This window comes from Cetorhinus maximus, chromosome 11, assembly GCF_964194155.1.
Source record: "Cetorhinus maximus chromosome 11, sCetMax3.hap1.1, whole genome shotgun sequence".
Classification (NCBI taxonomy): Eukaryota; Metazoa; Chordata; class Chondrichthyes; order Lamniformes; family Cetorhinidae; genus Cetorhinus; species Cetorhinus maximus.
The window spans coordinates 121,917,291-121,934,849 of record NC_135889.1 but is presented as its reverse complement, the minus strand read 5'-3'; the positions used below and the strand labels follow the sequence as shown (position 1 = coordinate 121,934,849).

The following is a 17,559-nucleotide window of genomic DNA, read 5'->3' as shown; positions in this document are numbered from 1 at the left end:
AAGCTGCCTGCATTGCCACAAACTTGGCTCTGACTGCACTCCTCCGAGGAACCAGCACCCTCACCAGTATCCAAAACGGAAAAGCGATTGGTGAGCGGAACCCCAGGGGACTCCTGCACTACCTGCCTAATTTTCTTGGACTGCCTGGTGATCGCCCTTTCCCCTTCTGCCTCCAGGCTCCTAAGCTGCGGTGTGACCACCGCACTGAATGTGCTATCCACGTAGCTCTCAGCCTCACAGATGCACCACAGTCACCCCAGCCACTGCTCAAGCTCCAAAACCTGGAGCTCAAGGTTCTGCTGCTGGCGACACTTCCTGCACATTGTTGTCTAGGCCACTGGTAGCGTCCACAACTTCCCACATATTACAAGACGCGCATTCCGTACGACCGAGCTGTCCTGCCAGGGCTTCAACTTACTTCCCTTGCATTAGCTTTATTTTAATTTGATTTACTTATGCAACTTTATTTTACCTGGCTTCGACTTAACTTTATTTCCCTTTGGCTTGTGTTTCTTACTGAAATGTAAGTAGCCTTTTCTTCTAAAAATAACGGGCAGAATTTTCTGGCTGATGTGTGGGTGGCAGAGCCCACACATCAGTGCTTAAAATGTCGCGCGCTGACATTGCGTGAGCGTCCCGACGTCAGCGCGCGGCATCGCGATATTTCGGTCGGCGGGCGCGCACAGCAGCGGGACGCTTGCCCGCCATTAATTAAAGGCCTCGTTAAGGCCCTTAACTTGCCAATTGTCCAGGATTTTGAGGGGCCCGTGCGAGCTTCAGGTCGGCGCACGGGCCCAACGGTCAGGCGGGTAGGAGAATTTTTTTTAATAAAAGTCATGCACTGGCGGGATATGTGGACTCAGAGGGACTGTTCGTGTTTTCCACAAAGTTTTAATTGCAGAAAGTGTTTTAAAGTTGCCTGTTTGATTGTTAGCAGTTCACATCGATTTCCTGCTGCCAGGGTTTACAGGCGGCGAAGCAGCTACCGCAATATGACTGAGGTGCAGTGCCGAAGGAGGCTCTGACTCTCAAGGGAGACAGTCAACTCTATCTGTCAGATGATTGGCCCTGAGATCTCTCCTAACTGTGTGGGTGGACACCCCATGCCAGCGGCTCTGAAACTCACAGTTGCCCTCCACATCTATGCCTCTGGCTCCTTCCTGGGCTCAGTGGGTGATCTTTGCAGTATCTCCCAATCAGCTGTCCACACTTGTGTCAAGCAGGTTACAGACGCTCTGTTCAGACGGGTATTGACCTTCATCCACTTCCGCTGCGACCAGGCAAGTCAGGCACAGCGAGCCAGAGGCTTCGCGGCCATTGCTGGCTTCCCCCGTGTCCAGGGTGCTATAGACTGTACACATGTGGCCATCAAGGCGCCAGCAGGTGAGCCATGTGCCTTTGTCAACAGGAAGGGCTTCCACTCCATGAACGTGCAGATAGTGTGTGATCACAGGATGCAGAATCTGCAAGTCTGTGCAAGGTACCCAGGCAGATCCCACGATGCCTACATCCTCAGACACTCCCAGGTGCTGGGGCTGTTCAGTGCTCCAGCCCGGCTGGATGGATGGCTGCTGGGTGACAAGGGCTATCCCCTCCGAAGGTGGTTCATGACGCCTCTCCACCATCCAAGAACAGAAGCTGAGCAGCGGTTCAATAGGAGCCAGGGAACCACAAGGGCTGTGGTGGAGAGAGCCATCGGTCTTCTCAAGATGCCTGGACCGCTCAGGGGGCGCACTCCAGTACCCCCCAGATCACGTCTCTCTGATAGTGGTAGCATGCTGCGCTCTGCACAATCTTGCGCTGGAAAGGGGGGGATGCAGTTGATGATGAAGACCTTGACGCACTGGATGAGGCTGCACATGATGAATCCAGCAGTGCCTCAGAGGATGAGGAAGCACAGGGTGATGATGAGGGGCAGCACGCCGACCCGCTATTACACCAAGGAGGCAGGGATACCCGGGACACTTTAATCCAACGAACCTTCAGCTAGCTCCACACACACATGGATCAGCAGGACTAGCATTGCCTGGCCCTTCCACACGTGGCACTTAGGTGCCACATCTTCCACCTTATCAGCTGCAACTAAGGGCTTAGTACAGAAACATCAATGTCTACTCAAACACTCATGAGATGTCTGTAAAAAAGACAAATACAGCACAAAGGAAACACCCTCAGCCATGGTCAGAAAAGTGAACTTTATTATGTCCAACATAAAACAGAAACGTCTTTATTGCAAACATAAGTATAATTTTCCCTATTTTAGGGCCAACACAAAATCACCAGTGACATACCCGTGGAGTGCCTAACGTGCCTTATGCTTTCGTTTGCGGGTGCTACATCTAGGTGCCGCCCCATTGCTTGTAGTGGCTTGTGAGACAGCCTGCTGACTCTGCTGTCTTGCTGGTGTCGATGACCTTGGCGGGCATCCTCTGGCCCGTGGAGCCTGTGATGGCCCCGCCTGGGAGGGAGTGGCCAGTTCCAGAACTGGCACCTCCCCAGTTGTCGCAGCCTCAACGGAAGCAACGTTGACTGGCAGAGTGGCGGAGGAGCTGCTGCCCTCATCTGGAGCGCCCTGAGAGGAGCTCGCAGTGATGACAGGCAGCTGCTGCGCCAACGTGAGGTCCCATTGGACCTCCCTGCTCACCGCAGATGCATGGGCATCCAGCGCCAACGCTAGGTGCCCACAACATCTCCCACTTTGGGAATGACCACCCGTGGCCAGTACCACTGTGAGGGCTTGCAGGTCAGAGCGTAACCCAATCAGAAGATTCTCCATCCGATCGAACCCCCTCTCGACGAGAGTCACCAATCTCTCAGTGGAGGAAGCCTGAAGCTCTGTCCTGAGGTTCATGCCTTCACGTGCACTCTGTCTGGACTCCTCCGTCGCAGAGACCAACTGAAGCACACCCTCATACAACTCTACCAGATGCAAACGCGATTCCTGCCGCTTGTCCTGCAGCTGCTGCATTGGTGACACCATCAGCACTCTCTGCCCCTACCATCTCCTCCAGCGATTGTGAAGTGCCCTCTCCACTGTGACCCGGGACACTAGCCGACGGTAAAGTCCCCACCGAGGTGTGTGTGTCTGCGCTGGTGCCTGGCTGGCTGAAATGATGTGCCGCAAGTTGCACATCTTGGCCCTCAGGTGTGGAGAGGGGGCTCCAGTGTCGTTGGGCGCGGCCATGTGGTGGTGATGCTGAAATTAACAACTAGGACAGTATATCAGTTAGCGTTCAGTCAGTAACACCATTCACCCCTTTCCCCCCCCAGCCTCATAAGTCACTCACCCTTCAAGACCCTAAGGAGACGAACATTGATGGGGTGGAAAAGAGTCAAGAAGAGGCCCAAACATTAGAGGCGCAGACAGACAGGCTGGTCAGATGGCCTCAGGAATGCCATATGGCATGTTATGTGCCATTGGAGTGGGGATAGTGCAGAGGTACCTGACCTGGATGCATGCTGGCCTGGAGAGTTGCGGGGCTGAGGAAACATCGCAAACACTTGCGACATTTGCCGTGGAGCACAGGAGATTGACAGGTCACATTATTGACCTTCATACTGTTAGGAAGGGCATAGACCGGGTGGGCAGAAGGCAACAGGTGGAGGTTCCAACCCCCCTAAGATGCAATAAGTCTTTGGCTGTGCAGCAGCGATGCCATGGCATGTTAGGCCATGGGGATAGTGGTCACAAATGGGATAAGGTGACTTTGGAAGGTGGTGGAGACGCGAATCCTCAAGGGGACGAGGGACCTTTGTGTCTGACCCACACGTCAGAGTGTCTCAGTCTGTGAATGAGCAGAGTTGCAGCATTAACGGTTGCAGCAGCCATCAGTGGTTTGAGTGGTGGGCAGACAGTGGATGGGACTGTGGACCTCAAATACCTGGCCGCTGGACTGCAGCCTCGCCGCCACCTGCCGACCTGGCCGCCTGCCTCCTCCCCAGCACCATGGCCTGCTCCTCAAAGGTGGTGAAGCGCTGGAGCAGGGCGTGCCCACCACCAGTCCTCTGGCGCTCCCGCTGATTGTGCTCACCTTTTGCCTGCAGAACAGAGAAGAGGATTTATTGGGGCTGATTGCTCATGTACTCTGCACGCGCACGCCGCACCCCAACCACAGTGGTCCATCTGAGGCCACCAGCGGCTCCTGTCCACACTACTGGTGATCAGTCCCCAGAAGATAGTACGGCTGCTCCTAACCCCCTCCCCCAACGGACACCTTGGACACATTCGGCGTCCATCACTTTGAATATCACACGGGTCTAAGCGCCCATGATAAGGAGGTGCAACTAGGTGCAGCGCCAAGGCCAGCAGATGGCACTTGGCCGCGACATCCTGAGGCTTCCCTTTCACCATCTCATCACCATCAATAAGACATGTGTTGGGGTTCTGAGTATGTGTCTAGCTGCCTCCCCTGCAGGTTGCCCCCAGACTACTCAAACGCGATAAACACCAACATATGCTCCGGGGAGAACCCATCTTCTCCTCAACCACTAAGGCTGATGTAAGCATGGTCAGTACCCGTTTGCCCACCCAGCGTGCACCAAATGCCCAATGCAGTAATGACAGCAAGACATGGGGGGGGTGGGGCTCAAAGGCTAAGGCTACCTGCTGGGTCAAATGGCCAAGGCCGACATGGTACTCACCCTTCCAGAACGCAGTAAATCATTGAATCTCCTGCAGCACTGGGTGCCTGTGCGCTGCACATCATCATGGGCACTTACAGCATCACCTCCCACGCCTGCCTGGTGACGTGGGGGGCCCTCCTCCTCCCATCATCCGGATACAATATATCCCGATGGCTGGACACCTCTTGGAGGAGGACAGCAAGGCAGGCATCGGAGAAGCGAGGGGCACACTGGCCTCCCGCTGGCCTCTCCTGCAGCCTGCCCCCCTCCTCCCGCTCCTGTCCTGTGACAGCTGCCTCTCTCTCTCCCCGAGTGGCCATGGTGCACTCCCTCAAGCAGGCTGCCTGGCCACTCTTTATACAGATTGCCGATTCCCCATTGGAACAGGCGGTCTGAGCACGCCCGCCTCCGTGACTATTTTCCCGTTCTCCACGGGAGTCGCTAACCCGCTGGGCGGGTCTTAATTGGCCCGCACGCGGAAAATAGCAGCGCCACCCATTTCGGCAGCGGCAATCAGCTGCCCGCCCTCCGCCAAGTCAGTCGGGCCCACCCGCCCGTCAAAGGCAAAATTCTGGCCAATGTGTTTTTCTAATTCTCAGCTACTTAATGACACTCCCTAACAGCAGTTTCTCACCAACCAATGGACTTATGTTTCTCCTGTGATGTTAGATGCTAGGTGCTGCTGGCTGCCTGTCCCATGGTCCTCCTCTCGCACTCTCCTCTAGGTGCTGCTGACTGCCTGTCCCAGGGTCCTCCTCTCGCACTGTCCTCTAGGTGCTGCTGGCTGCCTCGCTTGGGGGTCCTCCTCTCGCACTCTCCTCTAGGTGCTGCTGGCTGCCTCGCTTGGGGGTCCTCCTCTCGCACTCTCCTCTAGGTGCTGCTGACTGCCTGTCCCAGGGTCCTCCTCTCGCACTCTCCTCTAGGTGCTGCTGACTGCCTGTCCCAAGGTCCTCCTCTCGCACTCTCCTCTAGGTGCTGCTGACTGCCTAGCTTGGGGGTCCTCCTCTCGCACTCTTCTCTAGGTGCTGCTGACTGCCTAGCTTGGGGGTCCTCCTCTCGCACTCTCCTCTAGGTGCTGCTGACTGCCTGTCCAAGGGTCCTCCTCTCGCATTCTCCTCTAGGTGCTGCTGACTGCCTGTCCCAGGGTCCTCCTCTCGCACTCTCCTCTAGGTGCTGCTGACTGCCTAGCTTGGGGGTCCTCCTCTCGCACTCTCCTCTAGGTGCTGCTGACTGCCTGTCCCAGGGTCCTCCTCTTGCACTCTCCTCTAGGTGCTGCTGACTGCCTAGCTTGTGGGTCCTCCTCTCGCACTCTCCTCTAGGTGCTGCTGACTGCCTAGCTTGGGGGTCCTCCTCTCGCACTCTCCTCTAGGTGCTGCTGACTGCCTGGCTCGGGGTCTTCTCTCGCATTCTCCTCCAGGCTGTCCAGGAAAGGCGAGGGGCCCTCTTTCTGAGAGATGGGGGCAGGAGGCTCCCCTGGCAGCCTGGGAGGAGGTCGCCAGGGAGGTTGGCACCCATGCCAAACAAAAAGGAACCGCCCTGCAGCGCAGGAAGAAAATGAATGACCTGATCCACTCCGCCAGGGTGAGTGAACCTTTTACCGACCCCAAACTCTCACTTTCATATGGGCATCAAGCAGTCTATGGGTTAGAGTCCACTGGGATGTTGCAGACTGCCAGCAGATGGGGCATCAGCACTGAGTGTCTGCCAGTCGCTCTAAGATCGCCATCTCATGTAAGATCCTGCACAAACTGAGTCTTCATCCCTAACTGGGAAGTGTTCAGCACACACAATGGGCACGCATGCTTCTCAACTGCTCTTTCATCCTTCGTCAACCCATCTGTCTGCAGGAGAAGATATCCCGCAACCAAAGGGATAGAGAGAGAGAGAGACAAGACCCCGGAGTTGCATGACCTCTCCACTTTCAAAGAGGAGGCCGCTGAGTGGGCTGGCGAGGACAGAGATCGCTCCTGCCTGGAAAGCGAGATCGGCCCCCTCCAACAACTCAGTAAGGATGCATCCGGTATACATCGGCCACGTGAGGACACTGAATGTGAGTGACCTGTAGCGTAGGAGCCTGCCTAGTCAATCACTAATCGTCTCGTCTCTCTATTCCAGGCACCAGCAAGAAAAGGCGGAGGAAGACACCCAGCCAGTGCCTCAGCACCCGCCCCCCCCATCCCAGCCCGAACGTTTTGACACCATTTTTGCATTCAGTGCACTCAAAAACTATCAGTGATTATTTGACATGAAATGCTCTAATTTGGATTGAGTTTGATCGCTTACCAGCAGCATTTTGACATCAAATGTGATCAAATGGCAAAATGTGCTCAAAGGCATCCAATGCGCTCAGCAATCTGCATTAAAAACTACAACTAAAAACCACCGGCAGGACAGACCCAGAAGAGGTGGTGACACAGTGTTATACAGTCGGGAGGGAGTTGCCTCAACATCGACTCCAGATCCCACGAAGTCTCACTGCATCTGGTCAAACATGGGCAAGGAAACCTCCTGCTGATTACCACATACCCCCCTCCCTCAGCTGATGAATCAATGCTCCTCCATATTGAACACTCCTTAGAGGAAGCACTGAGGGTGGCAAGGGCACAGAATGTACTCTGGGTGGGGGACTTCAATGTCCATCACCAAGAGTGGCACGGTAGAACCACTACTGACCAAGCTGGCCGAGTCCTAAAGGACATAGCTGCTAGACTGGGTCTGCAGCAGGTTGTGAGGGAACCAACAAGAGGGGAAAACAGACTTGACCTCATCCTCACCAACCTTCCTGCCGCAGATGCATCTGCTCATGACGGTATCGGTAGGAGTGACCACCGTACAGTCCTTGGAATACCCTCCATTGTGTTAAATGGGATCGATTTCGAACAGATGTAGCAACTGAAGACTGGGCCTCCATGAGGCACTGTGGGCCATCAGCAGCAGTAGAATTGTACTCAAACACAAACTGTAACCTTGTGGCCCGGCATATCCCCCACCCTACCATTACCATCAGGCCAGGGGATCAATCCTGGCTTAATGAAGAGTGTAGGAGGATAGAGTCATAGAGGTCTACAGCACCGAAAAAGGCCCTTCGGCTCATCGAGTCAGCGCCAGTCAAACAAGTACCTAGCTATTCTAATCCCATTTTATAGAGGAGCAGAACCAGGCATACCTAAAAATGAGGTCTCAACCTGGTAAAGCTTTAACACAGGACTACTTGTGTGCCAAACAGTATAAGCAGCAGGCGATAGAGCTAAGCGATCCCACAATCAACGGATCAGATCTAAGCTCTGCAGTCCTGCCACATCCAGTCGTGAATAGTGGTGGACAATTAAAAAACTCACTGAAGGAGGAGGCACCACAAATATCCCCATCCTCAATGATGGAGGAGCCCAGCACATCAGTGCAAAAGATAAGGCTGAAGCATTTGCTACAATCTTCAGCCAGCAGTGCCAAGTGGATGATCCATCTCCTCCTCCTCCGGAGGTCTCCAGCATCACAGATGCCAGTCTTCAGCCAATTCGATTCACTCCATGTCATATCAAGAAATGGCTGAAGGCACTGGATACTGAAAAGACTATGGGCCCTGACAATATTCCAGCAATAGTACTGAAGACTTGCGCTCCAGAATTTGTCGCACCCCTAGCCAAACTGTTCCAGTGCAGCTACAACACTGGCATCTACCCAGCTATGTGGAGAATTGCCCAGGTACATCCTGTACACACAAAGCAGGACAAATCCAACCCAGCCAATTACCGCCCCATCAGTCTACTCTCCATCATCAGTAAAGTGATGGAAGGGGTCATGAACAATGCTATCAAATAGCACTTGCTTAGCAATAACCTGCTCACTGATACCCAGTTTGGGTTACACCAGGGCCACTCAGCTCCTGTCCTCATTACAGCCTTGGTTCAAACATGGACAAAATAGCTAAACTCCTGAGGTGAGGTGAGAGTGACTGCCCTTGACATCAAGGCCACATTTGACCGAGTGTGGCATCAAGGAGCCCTAGCAAAACTGGAGTCAATGGGAATCGGGGGGAAAACTCTCCACTGGTTGGAGTCAGACCTAGCACAAAGAAAGATGGTTGTAGTTGTTGGAGATCAGTCATCTCAGCTGCAGGACATCACTGCAGGAGTTCCTTGGGGTAGTGTCCTCAGCCCAACCATCTTTAGCAGCTTCATCAGTGACCTTCCTTCCATCATAAGGTCAGAAGTGGGGATGTTCGCTGATGATTGCACAATGCTCAGCACCATTCGCGACTCCTCAGATACTGAAGCAGTCCATGTCCAAATGCAGCAAGACCTGGACAATATCCAGGCTTGGGCTGACAAGTGGCAATTAACATTCGTGCCACACTAGTACCAGGCAATGACCATCGCCAACAAGAGATAATCTAACGATCACCCCTTGGCATTCAATGGCATTGCCATCACTGAATCCCCCACTATCAACATCCTAGGGGTTACCATTGACCAGAAACTGAACTGGACTAGCAATATAAATACTGTTACTACAAGAGCAGGTCAGAGGCTAGGAATCCTGAGATGAGTAACTCACCTCCTGACTCCCCAAATCCTGTCCACCATCTACAAGACACAAGTCAGGAGTGTGATGGAATGTTCTCCACTTGCCTGGATGTGCGCAGCTCCCACAATGCTCATGAAGCACTCAGGAAGTTTGACACCGTCCAGGACAAAGCAGCCCGCTTGATTGGCACCACATCCACAAACATTCACTCCCTCCACCACCGATGCACAGTAGCAGCAGTGTGTACCATCGACAAGATGAATTCACCAAGCTCCTTGGACAGCACCTTTGAAACTCATGATCTCTACCATCTATAAGGACAAGGGTAGCAGATAGATGGGAGCACCACCACCCGGAAGTTCCCCTCCAAGTCACTCACCATCCTGACTTGGAAATATATCGCCGTTCCTTCACTGTCGCTGTGTCAAAATCCTGGAGCTCCCTCCCTAACAGCACTGTGGGTGTACCTACACCACATGGACTGCAGCGGTTGAAGAAGGCAGCTCACCACCACCTTCTCAAGGGCAACTCGGGATGAGCAATAGGTGCTGGCCCAGCCAGCGAAGTCCACATCCCGTGAATGAATAAAAAAAACAATCCCTTGTGCTTTTATTTTGCTAATCAATCTCCTGTTGGTGACTTTATCAAAAGCTTTCTGAAAATCCATCAACTCTCCTTTATCAATTTTTGTTAGTAACACCCTCAAAAAACTCCAACAAGTTTGTCAAGCATGATTTCCCATTCGCAAATCCACGCTGACTATGCCCAATGAGACATGATTATTCAAGTATCTATTTATCACCTACTGATTTAAGGCTAACAGGTCTGTATTTCCCTGTTCTCTCTCTCCCTCCCTTAAACAGTGGGGTGACATTTGCTACCTTCCAATCTTCAGGAACCATTCCAGAATCTATGAAATTTTGGAAAATGATCACCTATGCATCCACTAGCTCTATAGCAACCTCTTTCAACAATCTGGGTTACAGAATATCAGCCCTTATCAATTTTCAGTCCCATTAATTTCTCCAATACAACCTTCTTTCTTATACAAATTTTCTTCAATTCCTCACTCTCCTTAGTCCCTTGGATCTCTAAACCTGGAAGATTTCCTGTATCTTCCTCAGTGAAAACAGATTCAAAATAATCATTTAGCTTCTCTCCCATTTCTCTATTCCCCATTATGAATTCTCCTGACTCTGCCTGCAATGGACCCACATTTGTCTTAGCTAAATGCTTTCTTTTTACAACCTGCAGAAGCTTTTACAGTCCAATTTTATGTTTTTTTGCTAGATTGCATTCATATTCTATTCTCCCTTTACCAGTTTCTTGGTCATCCTTTGCTGTGTTCTTAAAAACCTCCAAATCCACAGGCTTACTACTACTTCTGACAACTTTATAAGCTTTTTGTTTTAGTCTTATACAATTCTTAACTTCCTTTGTCAGTCACGGTTGACTGGCTTTTTTGGGTTTTACACCTTTAAGGAATGTATAGGTGCTGTAAACTATGTAATAGTTCTTTGAAGACTATCCATTGCCTATGTGAAGTCATACCTTTTAATGTATGTTCTCAATCCACCTCAGCCAATTTGTCCCTCATGCCTTTATTCAACTTAACACCCTTGCTTCAGAGTGAACTACCTCACTTTCAAACATCATGTAAAATTCTATCATGTTTTGGTCAATCACCCCTAAAGGTTCTTTTACAACAAGATTATTAACTAGCCCTTTTTCATTACATAATACCAGATCTAAAACAGCCTGTCCTCTAGTTGGCTTCTGAACATACTGCCCTAGAAAACCATCCCTAACACACGCCAGAAACTCGTCTTCCATCGCGTTAGTGCTCAATGGTTTACCCAGTGTATATGCAAATTGAAGTCACCCATGATTATTATATTGCCCATGCTACATGCTTCTCTCATCTCCTGATTAATACCATGCCCTGCATTACTGCTTCAGGGGGTGTGGGGGGGGAGAAAACTGCAATCTTCGTGGAGAGGGGGCATGTGGGGTGGGCAGGGTTGTGATGCAGGAGTTAAAGGCTACGAAGACAAACAAAACTAGCTTATCAAAACATATATTAAAACAGAGTCTCCTTTCTCTAAAGTTGGCTCAGTTTTAGAATGTTTGAAGCTATGGAAATTCAGAAATACAGAACATAAACTCTATGATGGGTTTTGGTGTCCAAATGCTTATGTGCTCTTGCTAATGGCAAATGTTTAGGTGCTGCCATTTGGGGCAATTGATCACATTGATGCCTGTTACGTTATTTGCAATGTTAAACGATAGCTAAATGATTATTTTGAGCACAATTGATGTCAAATTATGGCTAAATGATTGTTTTTGAGCACAGTTGATGTCAAATGATAGCTAAATGACTGCTTTCGAGTACAATTGATGTCAAATGAGTGCAAATGAATGCTATTGAATGCAGGTGATGTCAAAATGTTCAGGTCGGTCCAGCCCCCAGACCACCTCTGATGAAGATGCTGAGGACCCATTTGTAGAAGAGCCATCACTGCATTCATCTGCACCCTCCACCAGTGCAGATACACACGCCTGGGTGGGTTCTAGTTCTAGAGTAGGCTCGGGTTCACAACCTGATGGTCACCTCAGGGACACAGGTCCAGGTTACATGGAGGCAGTGGCAACTGAGGTCTCTGACACTCAGAGGATTGCTGGAGACCAGGCCCCCACAGAGCCTGAGTCCATTGATGAGCCTCTGCAACCGGCCTTTCAGAGATATGTTGGAGATGCAAAGATAGGCAGGAGAACATCAGACAGAGTAGTCAGAGGCCGTCACCAGACAGGAACAAAGCATGGAGGAGTCCATCCACGTTCTGTCGGGTGTCGTGGCTCCGGTATGCGAGTACATCGAAATCTCCTTTGGAAGGGTACTGGCCATCTTGGAGACCCAGGTCCAGCAGAACGCACAGTTTCTGCCGGATTTGCGTTCGGACCTGCACTATGTTGCTCCAGCCATGGGTGCTTTCCCGCAGTGGCTGGGCAAGAGGGGATGGGGCATCTCGATCCACCAGGTGCCCCTTCTCCTCAAGGAGTCAGAGAGGGGCCTTCAGGCACCCAAAGAGAGGAGGAGCATCGGCCAGACACCCTGGGCCTTCCACCCAGGAGTCCCCAAGGTTGTCCTGCCACTCCAAATCCCCTCTGCCTGTGGCCCCATCAACTCCAGCAGTTCAGACTGAGGAGGTTGCACATGCCCCAGAGCAGGAGACCTGGAGCAGGATACCCTTAGCAGGCTGGGGCCCTCCTGGCCTCGTGCCTTCAGAGAGCGGCCACCAAAGCCATCTCAGATAGTAGTCAGCAGGTTGCTTCCGCCTCTGTTGCAGATATCAGGGCTGCACCAAGACATAGCAGTTGAGCAAGAAAAAATTAAGAAGTTCTGAAAGCACAATGGTGGCATTGGTGTTCATTCACTGTATATAATTTTCACCTTTGTAAGTATATTTCACCTTTATCTCTCAAAGCCTCAGGTACTAAATGGCTCATCAAGGTAATTGCAATGCCCCGTGTTCATTCAAGGGCACCAGATTCAACCCCCACCCCAACCCAATCATAGAACCATAGAAAAGTTACAGCTCAGAAGAAGGCCATTCGGCCCATCTTGTCCATGCCAGCCCGAGGACACCCAGGTGCCCTTTCTAATCCCACCTTCCTGCACCCGGCCCATAGCCCTGCAGCTTACAGCACTTTAGGTGCAGACCCAGGTACTTTTTAAAAGAGTTTAAAATTTCTGCCTCTACCACCAACTTGGGCAGCGAATTCCAGACACTCACTACCCTCTGCGTAAACAAAGTTCTTCCTCATGTCCCCCGTACACCTTCTGCCACTTAAATGAATCTATGTGCCCTGGATCTAGAATTCTTCATCAAGGGAAACAATTTTATCCTGTCCACAAAGCCAATCTTGTCCCTCAGTTCCATGTACTCTCACTCAATCTCATCTCAGTCAATCACCTTTAGTTCCACATCAGCGACATGATCAAAGGCACTTCCAACATGGACAATGCACATGTGAGCCTTGCATCTGTGGATCACATTGTGTGACCCCATGATAATTGTTCTTGTGAAGTTATTATCCTGGTGCTGTAACACTAAAGGCTTTTTTTGTACGAGTAAGTATTTTTTGCCAGGCACACCGCAGTCTTTTCACCCAGGTGCACTTTGTAATGGCCTTCATTTTATTACTGTGGAGTTTTGGTTCAAGCATTAATCATCATCGAGCACCATAGCCTTTCGTCCTTCCCTGTATTGTTATTTTGTTAACACTTTTGAGGTTGAACAGTCCTCTTTTATTAGTTCCCACACTCCCCATGCAAGACGATGGAAGTTGTTTTTAGTCACTGACATTTGAAATGTCTGCTAGACAGGAATGAGCGTGTGATGTCAGTGGTGTGTGCTCATCCTGAAGATGCTGGCCAATGACCTCTGAGGATGTTGCTTTGTTCCTGACTGGCTGCCTTTTGCTGCCTGACAGATTCACTATGTTGGGTTACAGAACGCCATTTGGTATTGATTTTGTGACATGACTGTGCGATCAGTGTCTTGTGATATGGACAATGTGGAGGACTGTAATGGTACGAAAGTGATGCTCTGGCACAACTCCTGAGTGCTCATCAGGATCCGAGGGGAATAAGTTATCATTGACTGCTGTGTCAAAACTCACTAGGCCATGTCTCTCCCAGATGGTATTGAATATCAAGGGGGATATTTGGATTCTCTCTTGTTGGAGCTGGTCATTGCCTGGCACTTGTGTGGTGTGAATGTTACTTGCCACTTATCAGCCCAAGCCTGGATGCTGTCCAGGTCTTGCTGCGTATTGGCACAGACTGCTTCAGTATCTGAAGAGTTGCAAATGGTGCTAAACATCAGTGAACATCCCCGCTTCTTACCTTATGATGGAGGCAAAGTCATTGATGAAGCAGCTGAATATGGTTGGGCTTAGGATACAATCCTGAGGAACTCCAAACTCTGTACATTTACACAGTGACCGATCCTTAGACTCCTTAGTTATTCAGCAAGCTATGTCAAGTCTGGAAAGGATGTTTCCTCTTGTGGGTGAGTCGAGAACTAGGGGACACTGTTTTAAAATTAGGGATTGCCCTTTTAGGGCAGAGATGAGGAGAATTTTTTTCTCTGAGGGTCGTACAACTTTGGAACTCTCTGCCTCCCAATGCCATGGAGGTCATTGAATATTTTTAGGGCAGAGGTAGATAGATTCTTGTTAGGCAAGGGAATCAAAGGTTATCGGGGGTAGATGGAATTCAAAACACAAACAGATTAGCCATGATCTTACTGAATAGCAGAGGAGGCTTGAGGGGCTGAATGGCCTACTTCTGCTATTTCATATGTTCGTATGAATGTTCGAGTGGTTGGAACACTTTTTGCACATTTTTGTTGTCTAGGGAATGTGATGAGTTGGGTGTCATTTTCACAGCTATGTCGCCCACAAGAGAACTGAGTGAACTATTGGAAAGCCATTTACCATGTTTTCTCACTTGTGACACTGTCTCAGAGGCAACAGTGAGGAACACTTATTCCATGAAAGCAGTGTCCCTTTAAAAGTTCTTAACTTGGGTGGTAAATTCATGGGCGAGCCCCAGTGTGAGTCACTAGGTAATATTTTACTGTGCAGTTGTTTAAGGGTGCGTTGCTACCCAGACAAGGGGTCAGCATGTTAATTGGCCAGGCTGCAACAAGAAGCCCTTGTTATGATCGGTAGCCGAGCAATTATTTGTTGACATCTGTTAAACCTTCAGAAGGTGCAGTCACACCAGACTACAACAATCAGGTTAGAACAATGAAAGAAGCAGTGTTATCGCTCATAGATCAGTGAAATGAAGAATTTATTTCATACGCTCTCTGTCTCTCTCTCTCTCTCTCTGTTTCCATCTCTCTCTCATTCCCTCTGTCATCCTCACTCTTTCTGGCTCCCTGTCTATCTCTGTATCATTCTGTCTCTCTGCCTCTCTCTCCTTATATGCCTGTGTCCCAGTGTTCTATGTCTCTTTATCACTTTTATTTTGCCTCTTTATCTCTGCCATTCTATTTGTCATTCTGTCTGACTGTCTGTCTGTCTTTCTCTATATCTGTCCCTCTCATTCTCTCTCTCTCTGTCTTTTTGTTCATTCTCACTCCTTCTCCCTTAGTCTCTGTCTCTCTCTCTATCATTCTATTTGTCATTCTGTCTCTCTCTCTCCCTCCCTCTCTGTGTCTCTCTCTCCCCTCATATACCCTTTTCCCAGTGTAGTCTCCCTTTTTCTCTCTCTATCTTTCTCTGTCTCTCCCCTCATATATCTGTGTCTCAGTGCTCTCTCTCCCTCTCTTCACTTATATATCTGGGTCTCAGTGCTCTCTCTCCCTCTCTTCACTTGTATATCTGGGTCTCAGTGCTCTCTCTCTCTGTCCCCCTTTCTTTCTCTCTCTATGTTTCTCTACTCATATATCTGTGTCTCAGTGCTCTCTCTATCTTTATCTTTTTCTCTCCATTCGTATGCCTGTGTCCCAGTGTTTTCTCTCTCTCTCTCTCTCTCCCTCCCCCCCCTCTCTATCTTTCTCTCTCCAGTTGTATATCCAGGACTCAGTGCTCCCTCTCTCTTTCTCTCTCTCTTCCTCTACTCTTATATCCATGTCTCAGTGTTCTGTCACTCTCTCTCTTTATCATTCTCTCACCACTTGTATATCCGTGTCTCAGTTCTCCCTCTCTTGACCTGTCTCTCCTTTCAGGTTATGCCATCGTTAAGGTTTGTGGTGAAGACGATAGTGAAGGAGAAGGGCTGATTGGGCAGCACTCTGAGCCCCCTGTGCCGTCACAGTGAACCATGGCAGCCGGCGGGGCAAGGGAACCAGCAGATGTCCCTGCGTGTTTACATCTGGTGAGTGATGGCTGGTGACATGGGGAAAGGAAATATCAAGAGGTGACAATAGAGGGGTCAGTCACTCTCAGGGTGACAGGGCCGCACTATCGAGAGGTCAGTCACTCACAGAGTGACAGGGCTGCACTATCGAGAGGTCAGTCACCCTCAGGGTGACAGGGCCGCACTATCGAGAGGTCAGTCACTCACAGAGTAACAGGGCTGCACTATGGAGGGTCAGTCACTCACAGAGTGACAGGGCCGCACTATCGAGAGGTCAGTCACTCGCAGAGTAACAGGGCTGCACTATTGAGGGTCAGTCACTCACAGAGTGACAGGGCCGCACTATCAAGGGGCCAATCACACAGAGTGACAGGGCTGCACTATCGAGGGGTCAGTCACTCACAGAGTGACAGGGCTGCACTATCGCGGGGTCAGTCAGTCACAGAGTGACAGGGCTGCACTATTGAGGAGTCAGTCAGTCACACAGTGACAGGGCTGTGGTATCGAGTGGTCACACACACTGCTTTCTCCTTATCAATGTTTGTTTCTCTGGTTTTATAGTCACAGGGCTCACGGTGATTGAGGTGAACTAAAGGTAATGAGGTGCCACCCGTGCTCAGTTTACACGCTTGCCTCTAGAATCAACCTTCTGAGAGGGCAATAGCACAGGGGTTCTCCTGGGCATGGAAGGAATGAAGAGGGTCAATATGTCAAGCCAGGATTATGAGAGAGTCAGGGCTCTGGGTTATCAAAGATCTCCTTAACCTTTGAGCTCCCCAAACAATCTTTAGCACAGATTGTTTTCCAGTATAGTCATGGTCCCAGACAGCAAGTTGATTGAACGCCTCCTTCTGAGCCCGAAATAAAATAAAATCACTCCTGTTTTCTTCATAACCGAGGCTGATGCTCCCAGTGCAGTACTGAGGGAATACTGCATTGTCAGAGGCGCCGTCTTTCAGATGTGACGTTAAACCGAGGCCCTGTCTGCTATTTCGGGTGGACCTTAAAAACCCCATGGCCACTATTTTGAAGAATAACAGGGGAGTTTATCCTCGGGGTCCTGGCCAGTGCCTGAGTCAACATCACATAACGAAAAACAGATTACCTAGTCATTGTCACATTGCTGTTTGTGGGAACTTGCTGGGTGCAAATTATTTGCCGCATTTCATACATTACAATACTGACTGCACTTTAAAAGCTGTTCATTGGCTGTAAAGTGCTCTAGGACACCCTGAGGCCATGAAAGGTGCTATAGGCATGTAATTTCTTTCCATCGGTGGCTAGCAGGTATCAGTGATTGGCTACTGGGGGGGTCCGAGCTCCAGCTAGCCTTTCCCCTCTTTCACTCAGACATCCTGAGGTCAAATCAGGCACATTCTCATCATCATTATCATTGTCACTCAATAAAGGATAGAAACTGAACCTTGGACTTTCTGTACTCCTAGTCCAACATCGGTCTTCCATTTTTAACATTTTTTGTTTGACATAGTCAATATTAAAAGCATTTGCAACATGGTGATCATTCCCATTATCCTACA

The 17,559-nt window shown here is 50.1% G+C and overlaps 1 protein-coding gene across 1 annotated transcript in view; it reads left to right on the top strand.

The window, feature by feature from the left end:
• Nucleotides 1-17,559, top strand: part of LOC144686877 (anion exchange protein 3-like) — a 192,730-nt gene that overhangs the window by 18,804 nt on the left and 156,367 nt on the right. The window contains exon 2 of the mRNA XM_078552685.1: nt 15,891-16,039. Coding sequence (XP_078408811.1) covers nt 15,986-16,039 — 54 coding nt within the window. The 5' untranslated portion in view covers nt 15,891-15,985. The remainder of the gene's footprint in view (nt 1-15,890; nt 16,040-17,559) is intronic.